Source organism: Athene noctua, chromosome 1 (assembly GCF_965140245.1).
Source record: "Athene noctua chromosome 1, bAthNoc1.hap1.1, whole genome shotgun sequence".
NCBI classification, from domain to species: domain Eukaryota; kingdom Metazoa; phylum Chordata; class Aves; order Strigiformes; family Strigidae; genus Athene; species Athene noctua.
Genome location: NC_134037.1, coordinates 127301733 through 127317480, shown reverse-complemented (window position 1 = coordinate 127317480; position 15748 = coordinate 127301733). Strand labels below are relative to the sequence as shown.

Sequence of the window (15748 nt, the reverse complement as noted above, 5' to 3'; positions counted from 1 at the left end):
TTGGAGCCCAGTGCCAGCGATTCGCTCTCTGGCTCTCCCCGCCTTGCCAGGAATGTTTCTGTTTTCTATGGTAATAAAGCTTGGGATTATTTAGATGGTAAACATATTCCAGTGTATTATTTTTGCCAGGGAGCGGCGATCCGGCTATCTGGAAAAAAGAGTAATTTGTGGAATGTATTTGCCAGGCTTTTCCTGCGGGTCTGGGCATGGGTACTGCTCACCTGGGAGCACATGAACCGGGAACTTCATCCCCATCTTAGGTTTTAACTTTTTTTTTTTTTTTTTCCCCACAGCCCTCCTGGAACAGAGACCATGATGATACGGCGTCAACGCGCTCTGGGGGAACCCCTGGGCCCTCCAGTGGGGGACACACATCACACAGCGGGGACAACAGCAGTGAGCAAGGTAGGAACGGAGCCCTCGTGCTTTCTTAGCTGGCAAGAAGTCACTGATGTGCTCAGGGGCTGGTTACTCTCTTTCTGATGTTGCAATGTGCTCAAGTACTAGGGGGTTTGTGCTGAGAAAGGTCTATCTTCCTTTTTTTTGACACTTTTTTTTTTTCCATCTCCTCCTAGTAAAAGGATTGGCATCTTTATTTCTTCGACCCTGCCAGCAGGCACACGTTAGAGCAACATATGTACCAAATTTGCAGTATGCTTAATAAAAATAAGCAATGAGAAGGGATTTTTTTGTTTCATTCAAATGGGCTAAAAGATGAAATCTTCAAAAGCAAATGTAATTAAGATTGCAGAAATGCATGCTAATATTTCAAAGATGCCATCAAAAGATGCATATAAAAAAGAGATGTTAGCTGGCCCGTTTTACGAAGTCCTGAGCAGTGCTTTTATTTACTTTTTTTACTCAATTCCAATTTACTTGAATGCAAAAATGTTTTGTTTGAGTGCCAAGCCAAACAAAGTAACTGATTTAGCAGGATGAGTATGAAATGAGCTTGGTGCAATTGAAGTGGGACATACTACAAATAATTAGTGCTGTCATAGAAGCTCTGAAGTCTAAAACACTGAAATTCTGGGTTTTTCTGAGAAGCTGTTTAAATGCCTCACACTTTTTTCTGAAGAGACCAACTGTGTGGATTTAGTGTTAATTTAATGCAATTAAAATTTAAAAACGATCCTTAATCTGAATATAAAAGAAAGTGCTTTATTGAAGTTGACTCTGAACTCACAATAGGTATATACTTTTAAATCTGATTTTATGATCATGTTTCATTCAAGCGCTGTTAGACAACAAAGGAATTGTGTTTCCAAAAAAAGGTTGAACAGTACTGATTAGCATTGCAAAGTCTGCATTTAAAAAGATTAGGTTTTAAACTAAACCAGTATATTTTAATTTTTTATACGCATGGACCTAACGTACATGGTGAATAACATCTTTTTATAGAATTTTAAGTATTTGAGACACTTTATTGTTTAAAGAAAAGTTGCTGACTTCATCACAAGTATAGCCTAGTAAAAATGGGGCCTGGAATAGTAAACTGTTGCAGAGCTGAGGCAGAAACTGGTAACCTTCTGACCTCTGACTTTTACTGGAAAATGATATGCAACATAAATTCAGGGGGCCTTTTTTCTTTCAAGTATATATACGTATATATTCTAGTGGTGCTGTTCACAATGCTATAGTTGAAGTGGTGTCAACATGTTCATTAGAGCCCCTTGTTTTTGGATCAAACTTTGAATCCATGGGTTTTTAAGGGTGAAAAAGCTGCTGCAGAAATAGACTTTGAACTAAAACATGGTGTTTGGAGGGGCTTTTTGTACTCGGATAGGGCTGTTCTTTTATTAGATGGATGTGTGCGTGTTTATGTGTATATGTGCATGGACAAAACATCTGTGGGGAGGCTTGCCAGCATGCTCCTAAACCTCTTGGGCCCTCTGGATATTGAGCTACTTGGTTCCTGGTGTACTTTTTAAGATTTTCAGGCTTCACTGTCTCCTAAATGTGGCATTTTATTAGTCTGGACTGCCAGTTGTATCTGATGTTTTATGACTGCCATCCTGGTTGGCTCCTAGCAAGGTGTATGCTATAACCTCAGTCAGGAAGGGTTTTCTAAAGTGAGTTTAGATCTTAGGTCCTATTAAATGTCCATAGAAAGACTTGTCAGCAACGCTTTAGCTGATTCTGAAACTTTTACCCAAATCCCAGAGTAGGGTTTATTGAGGCTGGAATTGCTGCCAGTGCTTGATAGATGTTTCGTGAATAAGCCTCGCTGCATTAAAACTTTAGGAAAAGAGTAAAAAAAGTGGGAATTTGCTAACTGGAGCTGTCAGGTCAAGTTTGGGAAAGGAGTTTTGGAAAGGAGACTCTGTCCAAGGAGTCTCTGTTAGCGAGATTTGCCCTCAGGCCACTTATCACCTATAGAAATGGCCTTTTTTTTAAGGAATGGGGATATGGGAAGTGTAGCGGTGGTCTTTCTGAGCCTTGCTTTATGTCTTGTTTGCTCAAAGCCCTCTAAAGGTTGAGATTATGGGGGAATCTCATTTGTTTAAGTACACACATGCCTGCATGTACCCTTTGTGTAAAAAAAAATAAGTGTGGGTTTAGCCTTCCTGCATGGGGAAGAAGTAAAAAAATATGATCCTGAATGACCAAAAGGAAAGTGAAGAAAAAGGTAGCAAATATTCTGCCTCTTCCCAACTACATCTAAGTTCAAAATGCCGTGATTTTGGCTTTTCTTCTGTGGCTTGATGAGAGGAGTGGCAACACTGTGGTCAAACTCACATATTCACCTCTGCTGGATGCTGTTCTTGGCAGCAGAAGCAGTCGGCATGGCACTGCCAGAGCAGCTGGGTGCTGCAAAGGGGTGGCAGCGAAAGGCTGGGGATCCACACGTTCATGCTTGCGAGCACAGGAGTTAACTCAAGATGCATGTGTTGCATGACATATATTCAGTGTATTATCGGCTTCCCTATTTTTAGGAGTTTGTAAAAGTTCCTTTTGGTTCCATCTGTCAAGAGCGCGTTTGCCATTTAAAAAAACCCAAATCTAATCACCAGAAATATAACCCTCTAAAACTGTCTATTTTTAGGTTGTTCCCACAACCTACTTCCTCTGTCGGGATAGGTAAAAGCACCTTCTGGGCTGGGTTTTCAACCTGGCTGAAGGTATCACAAGGATGTGAATGTGAGCTTTGCATTTTCAGAGAGGCACACAAACTGGAGAGCTTAAGCCCCTCAGCAAGATTTCTCTCCCTTAGTCCTTAATCCACTCTACGTTAAGGTCTATTTTTGGACTTTTTGCTTCTTTACCTGATTCATAACTGCTTTTAATCCACACAAAGTGCATTTTTAACCTATTTATGTCCCTATGCACAACACAGATCGAATGATTACCTTTGGAAACAGGAGAGAGGTGCTCTTTCCTGTAAACATTTTAAAGTCTTTTTTAACATGTAAATATATTTACTTAGTAATGACTCCCAGATGCTTTGATCTATTATAGAAATCCATATTTAACTGCTAGGGAGCTGTTCTGAGGTATCGTGCCACTGAACAGCAGGATATGTTATTGCATAGCACGTTGACACAGCCTTTTATAAAGGCCTGGTATTGTGTCATCGTAGGGGATAGTTATAGTGCAGGAATGCAGAATAATATTATGAAAAAGTTTCCTCGGCTGTTTTTCTGTTGCTCTGAACTTATCATGAAGGGCCTTTGGAGGTCTATCTCCAAAAGGTGCAAAGATGTGAATTTACACAGTGGAGAAGTAACTTGCTATATTCCATTAAAAAAAAAAAAAAAAAAAAAAGAAAAAGAGAAGAAAGTTCTTAGGTACTCAGCAGGTGATGCTGAGTTCACAGCAACATGATTTTACCTTATTGCGTATTCTAACTTTAAAAGATTCCTGTTTGGGGTATTAACAAATCTATTTTGTTTGTTTTTAAAATGGTCAGGCCAGGAGGATGCTGAACAAAGCCCTGGAAGCCCTGGTACAGTCACTTTTAATCCAGAGTGGGGCTCTTTAATTCGCATGTTTAGCTCTCCTACATGGCTTAAAAGAAAAATAATCCATCAGTGTCTCCTATTTATGTGTATTGTTTCTTTCCCTTTTTTTTTTTTTTGTGCAAGCCCCAGCCTGGGTTCAAAACATTTTTTTAACCTCCAAATAATTGTTGCTCTTTCAAGCCAGGAATAGAAAGTGGTGATATTTCTTCATAAAAATGTATCAATGGCTGCAATGGGTTTTTTTCAGCCTTTTGTAGGAGTTTGGGCAACTGATAGGCAAAAAGGCAATCGCGTTTATTATTGCTTGGAATCTCAAAGCGGTTGTTTGGAGGCTGCGAAGGCAGGCAGCAGAGCTGGGTGGAGGGGGAGAGAAGGGCCACATTATGTTCCAGATGACTGAGCAAGGATTTATATACCAGCTTGCCTTTTTTTTTTTTTTTTTTTTTTTTTTTTTTTAACATGGGAGAAGAAAAGTAATAAGAGTGGGGAGGCAAGGCATTTGAAGCGGTCAGATGGCCGATGACTAATGGGATAGGTGGGCAGGAGCCCGCGGATTGGGTGTCTTAATGAGCACATTTCGCACCGAGTTTGGGCTGCAGTTCCCCTTCACCTTTGCCCTTTATTGACCAAACTGACACTTCATTTTTCACATACTTCCAATTATGGCTGAGCTTAAGTGCTGCCCTGCCTCCTTTCTTTCTTGCCTATGGACGGCTTGAGAGTGGCTGAGGCCACAGAAGATATTTTAATTTGAAAAACTACCGTAGCAAGTCAGGTTTAGGGTGTAACCTGAAACTGCTGTCACTTTGCAGTTTCTCCGATGAAAACAAAAGTTTTAATGTTTCTTGTTTAGCGCTTCACACACGACACACACCCCCCCCCCCCCCCCCCCCCCCCCCCCCCCGCCTTCACAGGGGATTGTTTTGGGGGTTGTTGGGTTGGCGAGGGGTGTTTTCCTTGGGGTAAATCCTTTTTGGCAGTACAGGTGCCATGGGTGGGAGTCACCCAAGTAAAGAGGTAAACCCTGGTAAAAAGCAGTGCCGTGCTTGAACGATGTCTCCTTGTTCCCTCTCAACGCGGCTTCTTCTCAAGAGGTTTCTTGTGATGCAATGCCCTGTGATGTACTTTGTCTAACGCTCTCCTTATGGAAAAGCAAAGCATAATTGTACCTGCACTTCTGAAGCCTTAAACCAGTGTGGATTTGTTGTTTTTGTAATATTTAATGCATGAATGTGAATTCAAGCATGGCCTGGCTGTGAGGCTTTGAGAAGCGGCGTAAGATGATGCTGGGTGAGGTAGACAGGGTGAAGGGATGGACAGATCACCAGTATGCAGCCACCCCTGTGATATACAGGAAGGTTTGTGATATATGTCCCACAGCCTAAGCCTGTGTGCATTTCCATGTTGGCTTTTACATGCAGAATCCTTCCAGGGCGGAAACGTCTGTTTGCTTTTGCAGGGCTTTGGGGGTTTTGGAGCATGCGGTTTTCCTACCAAACGTGAATTCTGTCGGAAATAGTCGGAATAAGTTGCGCTTGCATGGGGTGGGTGGGTGGGTTTAAGAACAAAATAGCTGCTGTTAGACCTTAACTACTCAGCAGCACTGCTGAATTTTGCAGCGTGGCTTTCGCAACAGGCTCTGCCATGTGAAGTTTGGGTGAGTAATGAGCAGGCGCATCACCTGCGTGCCAGTGGTGATTGCTCTGCATTTAAATACGTAGAGAGTATATCAACAATTATTTACATCCAAACAGAGGCCCCTAAACCACAGAAGTATTTATCTCAAAAAAAAAAAAAAAAAAAAAAAAGCATGAAGTATTACCCACTTTATTATGTAGCCCTCTGGCATAGTAATGGCATGGCATATTTTTACTATAATATGGTAATAAAAGAATATGTAAAAGGCAGACAAAGGTTCTGTCTTTTCACTAAGGTGACCCCTGTTACCAAGTAACTGCTTTACTTATGAGCTTATTAAAAACTCAAAAAAAAATGAGCTTTTCATACTTCACAGGCATTGATGTGAAAATGAGCTGTCCTGCGAGTAGTTTTCTTGATCATTTTTAGAACAATTGATTAGCCAAAGAGCCGCTGTCATTAGTTGACATTGACTGATAGCAATTTGTCACAAGCTCCGAAGGTCAGCCAGGCAGTGGAAGCTTCGACTTGTCTTTGATTGACCTTTTTTGATGCCATTATCATGCGATCGGTTAGACTAGATGTGACCCTCGATTGGAAAAGACAGGGCATTAGTCAACAGGGGCTGCTCCTGGTATTTTTTCTGGCACTTTATGTATTGTGAATCCTGAATTAAGCGTAATAGGCTTGTTTGGAAACGAAGTGGTATCAGTTTTCTGCTGAGGCTCTGCCATCCCCTTTTCTTTTTTTGCTTTTCCATCAAGTGTGCAGTGCTCGGTTTTCTTTAAATCAGCATGAGGACCTGTGCCCTCTTCCTTTGACATGAGATACAAGATTTAAAACAACCCCATATTTATTTGAAACTCTTCATGTAGGTGTATATTCTTCAGCAGCACCAGCATTAATTATTTTTTATCTCCCCAGAATCATGTTTTATTTTTTAACAGTGATTGAGTAGTTGAGGATTATGCTCATAACAACACGATGTCAATTTATCATTCTGCTCTAAAGCCGGAGGGCGTGAAACTGTTTTTTTCCTCCTTCTGGTTTAGTTTTTTTTTTTTTTCTTGGTCTCATCAGCCTGATTCAGCTGTTAAAGTTAGATTTCGGCAGCGTTAAATCTCTGTGCCTCAGCTAGGCAGGGTTACGCTTCCAGTATGGTGCATGGGAGAGAGTCCTCACTTGTCGTGATTCGAGCATCAATCTATTCCCGGTGTCAGAATTTATTTTAATCATTCACATTAGCTCCAAATGTCTGTTATTAACAGGCATTTTTCTTTTCACTTTGGCAAAGCTAACTTAAATACTTGTAGATGTTGCTTGTTTTGCCTAAATTGTGGGTAGCATAATCGTAAACCAATTCTTTTCCTTGTAAAAACCCTTCCTTCCTCCCATTTGCCTTTCAGGAGAAACCTGAATTTCTCTGTCTGAGTACCAACTTGTTTTTCAGGTCAGCCCCCAGAGATAATAAGCAGTTCAAAATGAGCATAACCATTTCAGCACGGTTTAATGTGGCTTTCAGTCTTTGCTTAGGGAAAGCTTTCAGCTAGGAGGGGAGCAGAGAGGCAGTCACGTCAGGAGGCAGATCCTTCGGGCTGAAGCTATTGCCTTCATTGGCAGAGCAAAAGGAGGAAAAAAGTCTTTGGGAACTGTTTACCTTTAAAGTGGCTGTGGAAATACAAATATTCCTGACTTCTCGGCCCATCTGTAATCAAGCAGCAAAATTCATGTGCTGGAGTCCTTTTTTTTTTAAATTTTCTTGGCAAATCTTTCTAAACTTAGCAATGTCTAGCCCATTAAACGTCTGTGTGGCTGTGCACAACTGTATGTATACATAGATGTCTATGTAAGAACATGGCCCTGACCCTGAACTGAGCATCCCGTCAGCAGTACAGGGCATTTGCAGGCCCCAAAGTGTGTCTTCATGGCCCTGGGTGTGTTACCAAGGACAAGATCTTGAATATGCTGAGGAGGGCATGGCAGTGGAAAATACCACATTGCTAAATCACATCTTGGGCTGTTACCTAAAAATGCAGATGCAGGACTGAAGGGCATCTTGCTTTCCTCCTTGGATGGGGCAAAGAGAGGTTTGGTTGCAAGTAGTTGTAGAAATAAGTTTGAAGTTTTCAGTGTCCAAGATACCCCTTTTTCACGGTACCTGAGTCTTGTGTTTTGAGATTACTGATATGATTTAATTTAGAAAAATTGTTGCTTTATTCTGGTGGGGTTTTTTTTCCCCTACACATCCTGGACATGCTCCTTTAGGATGCAGTGGCTCTTTGAAGCCAATGAGCTTCCTATATGGCCCATATGCTTACCATCTTGAAGGCACCAGCTCTATCCCCATTTGCCTCTCCAGCTCCCGGTGGCTTCAGCTGAATCTTTCGCTATCTGATATGGGCAAAGTGTGACTCTGAGGTGTGCATCACTGATCTCTTTAAATTGGAGGTTAAAAAAGCAAAGTCATGTTCCTTAGGTGGCCTCCACTTTTGAGAAACATTTTATTGCAATGAGTATAAACCTGTAGACATGCAGTGTTTCTGGATTGGTGATGGAACAGGGTGTGTCATCAGGTTGCTCAGTGTAAATCATTTTCCTGCCTTTCACAGCAGGAAATGCTGGAAGGGAAAAAACCAAAAAAGGATGACTAAGGTTGGAAGTTAAGTCTTTAAAATAATGAGTTGTGTACAGAGAAAGTGGGTGCTTGTCCCATAATGCAGGAACGAAGGGTGGGTGTTCATGGCACAGAAGCTTTCCAGAGCATTAGCAGGTTTAAAACAAACAAAAATGTTCTACGTGTTGGGTTAAATTTATTGCTACTGTGTGCTCTGGAGGTCAGCAAGGGGCAAAAAGAGATTAGACCAGTTCATGGAAAAATAGGTCCTTCTGTAGCTATTAAAAACTCTGGTCCAGATGCAACCACTGGCTCAGGAAGCTGCCCAAGTGCTGACTGTCAGAGCCGTGGCACAGCCGCTTCTGTTTACCCCCCCTTTCTATGCAGTTTTCCTAAACATCCATTATTGCTCCTGGGAGAGACAGACATGAGATCAAGCTACTTGGACGGATCTCCTCTAGTTCTTATGTTAAAATAATTTTTAAAAATTCAATTCATGAGATAAGATACCGGATTATTTATTTATCCTTTTTTTGATGGCTCTTGCTAATGCTGGCATGCTTTTGTTGGGAAGAAAGTAGACATAGTTTGTACTTTCTCGCCCTTATTACCCCCGTGGTGGGAATGGTTTGATGCTATTCATTCAAATTTGACAGGTGATTGCTTCTGTAAATGAATGCACTCAAATCATAATTGTTGCAACAGAATTGTTTGATTACCTGGTGGTAGCCTCTTTCTCTCTGATAGCTTTTGGATCACCTGTTTGCTGAGAGCATTTGACAGTCCTCATGTTTATTACCCAATTGAATGTCAGTAGCAATTGCAGCTAAAGATAAACGAAAATGCAAGTACTTGTTGACCTTGACTTTTTTCCACAAGATATTGGACTTGATGGCTCTATTGCTGTTGAACTGATAAGACTTATAAACAGTAGTTGAAGGAAAATGTTTTATTCCCAGAGGAAAATACCACGCTGCTGTGGGAAATGGCATCTGACTAGCGCTCTTTGCCAAATTTGCTTGGTTCACCTTCATGTAGGCTGTGGGAAAATAAAATACAAATTTCCCCTTTTATGACTTTAATATCTCTGCAAACATGGATTCCTGTGCTCTTTGTAAAGTTTTGTTGGCAGTCTGCGCCAATAACATACGGCGAGCGCAAGACCTCGCTGTGTTTTATGATGTGCTATAATGAGGATTCTCAATTCTTCCTCATTTTCGGGCTGATTTGATAATTACAGGGAGGGAGCAGAGCTTTCTTCTCCTGTTCCATGGGAAGCTTAATATGTCTATAACCAGTGAAGACTGGGAAATGCGTGGCTGTGGCTACGTGTTGCTGGAGTAGAGCTGTGCCAGTGAGGCGGGAACAAAGACAAAGTTATTGCAGGGATGGGGGGGACAATACTTTCATAGGTCATGTTTGTACCTGCTTTTTGGGGCAGGGTCCCAGATGGGTCTCCTTGCATTTTTTTTGGAGGAAGGGACCAGTTTGGTGGTGCCCATTCCAGCTGCATTTGGGGGATGAGAGGGATGAGCCTCCTGCCCCAGCAGATCTTGCTGCTATAACCCCCCTTTAGTTCATGATTAGAAATGAAGGAGAAATAAATATTTTTCTAATCCTGCTCCAATATAAAACTTGAAAGGAAGACTTTAGTGGAAACAGGAACAGGCAATAGGCTTTGAGATAGTGTGGGATAGAAGTCATTGTATAAACATAATGTGTAAAGACCACAAAAGAGGGTGGAATTATATTGTTTAAAACATAAGTCCTTCTTGTCTTGGCAACTGCTCTGATAAACTCTATACAGTATTGTAGGAGCTTGTTAAAGCACCAAAGTGCAGGATTAAGCAGTGCTGTAACAGTTAGCAGTCAGACTAGTAATCGTATTGCATTGTATTTTTTTTTTAGGTAAGATTAAGCTGGTATTACATTATATGTTTGTGAGTGAGGGGGCATTCTTCAGGGGATTAATTAATAGGATCAATGCTGTAAGATGTTCACATCATTTTTTCTAAGCGCATTGATGCACATGGGCTTTTATTTTTTATTTTTAAATTCATGAATGAGATGGGGATCTTCACTGGGTGATTGGGGCAGCCCCTGCAGCTTTTGGCACCAGTGGAGCCACCTGTCACCGTATAACTCATCGGGGACCGCTTCTTGCTGTCCTGGTGACCCACTAGTCAGTGCCACATGAAATACCAGAGGGAGAGGCCCAATGTCTCTTCTCCCCAAGCTGGTATGGGATCGCAGGACTGTGACTAAGCAAATGCCTGACACTGCTCTGGCAGATCTTTCAATAAGGATGTTGCTGGTAAAACGTTATACCTCTCTGGCTCATCTCTTTAACCAGAATGCCTCCTCCATGTAGCCTCTGCATCTTGGGTTTGGCATGCTTAAACTTTTGCTGGTAGGCTTGGGAGGTGGGAAAGGACAGGGGAGAGCTTGGCCAGGCCCATGACGTGCTGTGGGAGCAGTGTCGCATCAGGGCAAGCATTATCTCCCCAGGGCCCTCTGGCACTCTGTGGCTTAGGAACTTCCTCATTGCCAAGTGGTATCTCTGGCATCTAGTAGCCATGGATTATGTATATATCTATGTATGTATATTTATTTATAACTTTTATTTTTTATTTTCTTCCTCATGAGTGCTGAAAATCTCACACAGAATTTGCAGGCAGCTTTTTGTAGTTGCTCGTTGCAGAAGCGTGATGTGGAGGTGTTGGAAAGAAGAAACATATAAGTAAATAAAAATATAGTGGGGGTAGCCTTTTCAACTACTTGTCCCATAGTCCTCTGTTTTTCTATGACTGTTCCTGTGCCACAAGGAGAGATGGCTCTTGCAACCCTGAATACTCTTTGTTGTCTCAGGGCTGTAAATTTGTCCTTTGCAGAAGGGCAGGAGAAGATCTACTAGGAGGCACCAATTATGCCCTCAGAAAAGAGGTAAGGATGGTGGACGTGTAACCTAACTGATTCTTAAATCTTCCCCCAGCTCTCTGAATAGCAGTTAGTGTCACATGGATGCATTCTAAAAATATTCTGGAGTCTGTAGTGTCCCGATGGACTTCAGAAGTCCTATCTTAGCTCTGTCTGGTCAGAAAGTGAAGGTCATGAGAGCAAGGTTTGTAGGGTGGAGAACCTTTTGTTACTTTCATTGCTGTGCCAAGAGGATGTCCTCCCTCCCCAGCACAGTACTGAGGGAGAAACCCCATTGTAGTGTTCCTGGTTGGGGCCCTGACTTGTAGCACATTCGCTTCTGCATTGTCTGCCTTTGTGAAGCAGGGGAGAGAGATAATGTGGTCAGTATTAAATGAACTGCTTGAAATAAAGTGTTATGATTTAAAATTGTGTTTAAGTTTCTTTCAGGGCACTCTAACATCAGAGTGTAGCAACCTCTTGCTAAAGAGTAGGGGATAAGATGCCGGCAAATTGCAGGTGGTGGAAAAGAGGAGACAAAGTGAGGCTGAAACATTATGCTCATGCCTCTTCCCTTTCCTGTTTAATAAAGCATCTCCTATTTATCCTCTCCTGTGCCTGGCTGTGTCAGTGAGGATACCCTAGGAGAGGCTTTGGTGCAGGATTCTGCCCATTTTCTTTTTTCTGTGTCTGTCTGGAATAACCCATGCAAATTCTGCATGTGGCTGGCTGTGTAAAAGCAAGAATTAATTCAGTATGACTATCAGACCGACTCGGTGCCGTGTTGCAGTTTTGTGATGGGCTGTAGGTAAAGCAGGGAGCTGTTTTGTCAGTTGGTGAGCAGACTGAGCCACAAAATATTTGAATGTCAGTGAATAAATATTTATAGTTTGTGTGTGTGTTTGTTCATATACATGCTTGAATGTGACTACCTCCCACTATTATACATTTTTATTCTGTGAACCTGGCGAGAAAGGTGGTAAAACAACCACCCTTGTGAAGTACAGGGGGTTTTCGGGACCTTCGTATTTTCTTTAGAAAGAGCGTTGTGCTAAATTCCTTGGCGTTACAGCTACAAGAAACAAATTAGCAAATGGTGCTAACATTAGTGTCTCACCACATATTTAATCCAGCTAAAAAAACCCTAAAATGGCCATAATTTACCAGGTTGAACAGCATGCTAGTGAGCAGAGAGGTCTTGTGTAGCCACATTGCCAAGAAACGTAAAGTTGGTTACTTGTTTTAATTTAATCCAGATAAAGTTGGTGACTTGGTTGAATTTAATCCCAATAACCAGCTAACAATCTGCAGGAATGCCGACTGCAGCAGGAGGAGTATGTTAGTCATAATATGTGTGTATCAGCTCTTCCCCATGATTAATTATATCGTATCACTGAAAAGAAGGGTATGCACAATTATGCAATTTTGCAGCATGGCTTTCCATATATAATGTTTTAATATAATTTAGAATTGCCTCATATAGATGAATTGAAATTCTATGTGTTACTAATACACAAGTTTTATTTACTGTTGCAATTGGTAGAGGTGAAATGACAATATTAAACTTAAAAGTGCCTCTCAAGTTGATAAACATATTAATACTGAGTTAAAATTAACAATCAATTTACTTGAATACTGGAGGTTAGCCAGGGCTGGGTCTGAAGTTGTATTAGGTATATCGTACTGGTCTGAATACATCATACACTGTTGCAAAAGCATTGTGCTAATTTTAGCTGACAAAGAGGATGAAGATAAACTGCCTGCTGCTAGTTTGCCATATGCTATCCTGGTGATAATATTCAAGTAGAAAATATTCTGCAGAGAGTCTTATTGTTTCAGTAAAAGAAAAGTGGAAAAGAGTTAAGCAAATTTCTGCTCTGTAGATGTATACAAAATAATGAAATAAAACAAATCTCAAATGCTGGTAGATGAGATCTGTGAAATTTGTTTTAGTTTTATTGGCTTTCATGGGAGTCAACAATTTGTTTTAGTATATATTTGATCCAATTGTATACATTTCTTGCATGTAAATCTTAAAATCAATCTAAATAAAAATTGATCTTTGGTAGGCAAAAATATAGTCTAAGTTGCTCCTAACTAGTTAAGCCTCCCATCCTTCAAGTTTAGTACAGGAATAAACTCTCTGCTGAGCTGATTTTTCAGGAGCTTCTCCTTTTGCTTTGTTTATTTAAAAACACAAAACATGTTCCAGTTTCCATAGAGGGAGGATTTTGCTTCTGTAGCTTCACCGAGGAGCCTTTGCCTTCTCCATCTGCACCTGCAGCCAGGAGAGGGGTGCGTGTGGAGGGGATGCCCTGGACCCCTGGGCTTCAGAGGGCTGTGGAGGTCTGGGGGAAAGCTTTGGAGAGCTGAGGGAAGCTTTGCATTAACAAGTGGTAAAAAGCCTGACCTTTGAGTGACCCGGGTCAAACAAACCCCCTGCTGAAGTGTCCCATTTGGACATGGATACCTGTGGGGTGAGGGAGGAGATAAAGGAAGGGGGAGGAAGATAAAGTAATCCCATTGACCTGGGAACTTCTCAGATATTACAAGCAAGGGAACAGCAGGAATAATAAAAGAGTGGCAATATTTGCCTGCCCCTCATATCTGTGTAATGTCATTTCCAAAGGGCTGGAGTAGATAATAGCAAATGTGCTTTCAAGTATCAGATCAATCTCTTGAAGTGATGGGGAAGGCTGGGTATTCTGATCTGACAGGTGCTGGAGAGTGTAATACAATCCTTGTCGCAGCAGAGAGAATTGTATTAATGGACAAAGATCCGCTGATTACATCTTTTGCTAAAGTGTTAAGTAAAAGATCTGGCTATAAGAGATGGCGGGTCTACTATTGTCTGGTCTTCCGACTTGTTTTTATAGGGGTTTTCACAGGAACAAATACCAATTACCAAAATAAAAGCAAGCAGTGGGCCTGGTCCGTATCATGGTAGGACACATGCTCTTGAGTCAGCATGGACAGGAAGCTTGGCAGGTCTGTCCCCTACCATTGCCATTGCATCTTTATCTCTCTGGTTCATTGTTTGCCACTGAGTGCTTGAAATTCCCGTTTCCAAGTAAAAGCTTCCTGTTTCTCTCATTTACATTCAGTTTGGTAAGACATAAATTTAGCTATCTAATAGGAGGGCTTTTTTTTTTTCCTCGAGTAAGGCAAAATAGGAAGAAGAAATTAATTCTGATTTGATGATAAGAGGTAAAATTTTGCATTTTCCCAGATTCTCAGGCAGGAAGCATGAGGTTGTATCCTCATGATAAGGTGATGGATGGGAGCTAAATTCAGCCTTTCCATCCTGAGTAATTTTAGAAGGGGCCCTGAAGTCCAGATCTTGTTTAGAAACAGAGATGGGCATATTCAGCCTTCATTAGCCATAGTTTCCTTGCAATAGCCTTGCTGCTTGTAAGTTTTTATTGTTCTGTGCAGTATTCAAAGCTAATAGTGCGCATATTCTTGTAGTCATCTCAATCCTGAATTTCCCTCTGGAGAGTTTCTTTTTCTCTCCATCGACTGTGGCGGGATTCAGGGAGGACTTATCACCTTGCTCAGACACTTAAATGCTTAGAGTAAGGAGAGATGAATCTGTGCTAAAACTTGTCATTTCTTTAGGAAGGAAATGTTTGCTCTGTGTGGAGAAGCAGAAAAAAGCATTTTGTACTACTGAAGATTAGAGGAGTGGGCTCAGACGTTGCATGTGTGAGTGAGGCTTTGTCCTCTGCAGCTCCGGAGCACACTGTCCTGAGCATCTCACAATACTCATTGTCTTTGCTGACCTGTATCAGTAATCTGAAGTGTTAAAAAATCTTGGCATTCATATAAAAAGAGATCTATGTATGTATTTAATATTACTTGGGGGTGGGAGTGGGGGCAGTGTCTGTATTTCCATGCCTAGCTCTTGGGAGGCCAGGTTTCAGGCTTTCTCTGACATCAGGAAGTTTCTTGCTTCATCAGCGTGTGTGTGGTTTTGGTGGAAGGTTTTCACGTGACTCTGGGAGCTGGGAACTTAAATATAAAACCTGATGGATGGGCCTTGTGAAACTTGGTAGCAACGCTTTGCTCAACTTCCAACTAAACAGCATTGAGGTCTTTCCTGAAATGAAAGGCTCCATGAGCCAAGCCTTGAAATGAAGCCTGTTGCCAAGTTGATGTGGTAGGAATGTCCATACTCAAAACAACTCAGGGCTTTGCTTTGTTGTGCTGTTTGGGTGCGGGGTCCTCTGGCTGCTGACGCTGCAGCTGTTGGAAGTTCTCTCCATGCACCTTCCTTGTCTGCTTTTAAATGTAAAACCAGAGTTAAACCTACTTCCACTCCAAAGTAACAAGGTGCACATTCGGTCCATTTAAGTGCACTAATATGCATTCAAAACTGCTGATTTGTCTGCTTCATTTTATAGTTATATTTGTAGCAATCCTCACTAGTAGATGAGGTGGAGGGTTTTTTTAATAATTTCTATGCAGAATATAGAATTGTTATTTTCATATTGAAAATAAGCAAGTCCACTTGGACACTGTCCTGAAAAATATATCTGGATTGTGCACCGTGACCCTGCTGTGCCCCAGAAACATTAAATTCAGGGCTTGCTTCCTTGGGAAGTGGTGAGTGCAAAGG

At 41.5% G+C, this 15748-nt stretch overlaps 1 protein-coding gene across 5 annotated transcripts in view; it reads left to right on the top strand.

Annotated features, from left to right (window-relative positions):
* MEIS1 (Meis homeobox 1) overlaps positions 1 to 15748 on the top strand; it is a 109220-nt gene that overhangs the window by 27135 nt on the left and 66337 nt on the right. For all 5 annotated transcript variants that reach the window (XM_074921937.1, XM_074921773.1, XM_074921685.1 and 2 more), the window contains one exon: positions 294 to 405. In XM_074921937.1, coding sequence (XP_074778038.1) covers positions 294 to 405 — 112 coding nt within the window. The remainder of the gene's footprint in view (positions 1 to 293; positions 406 to 15748) is intronic.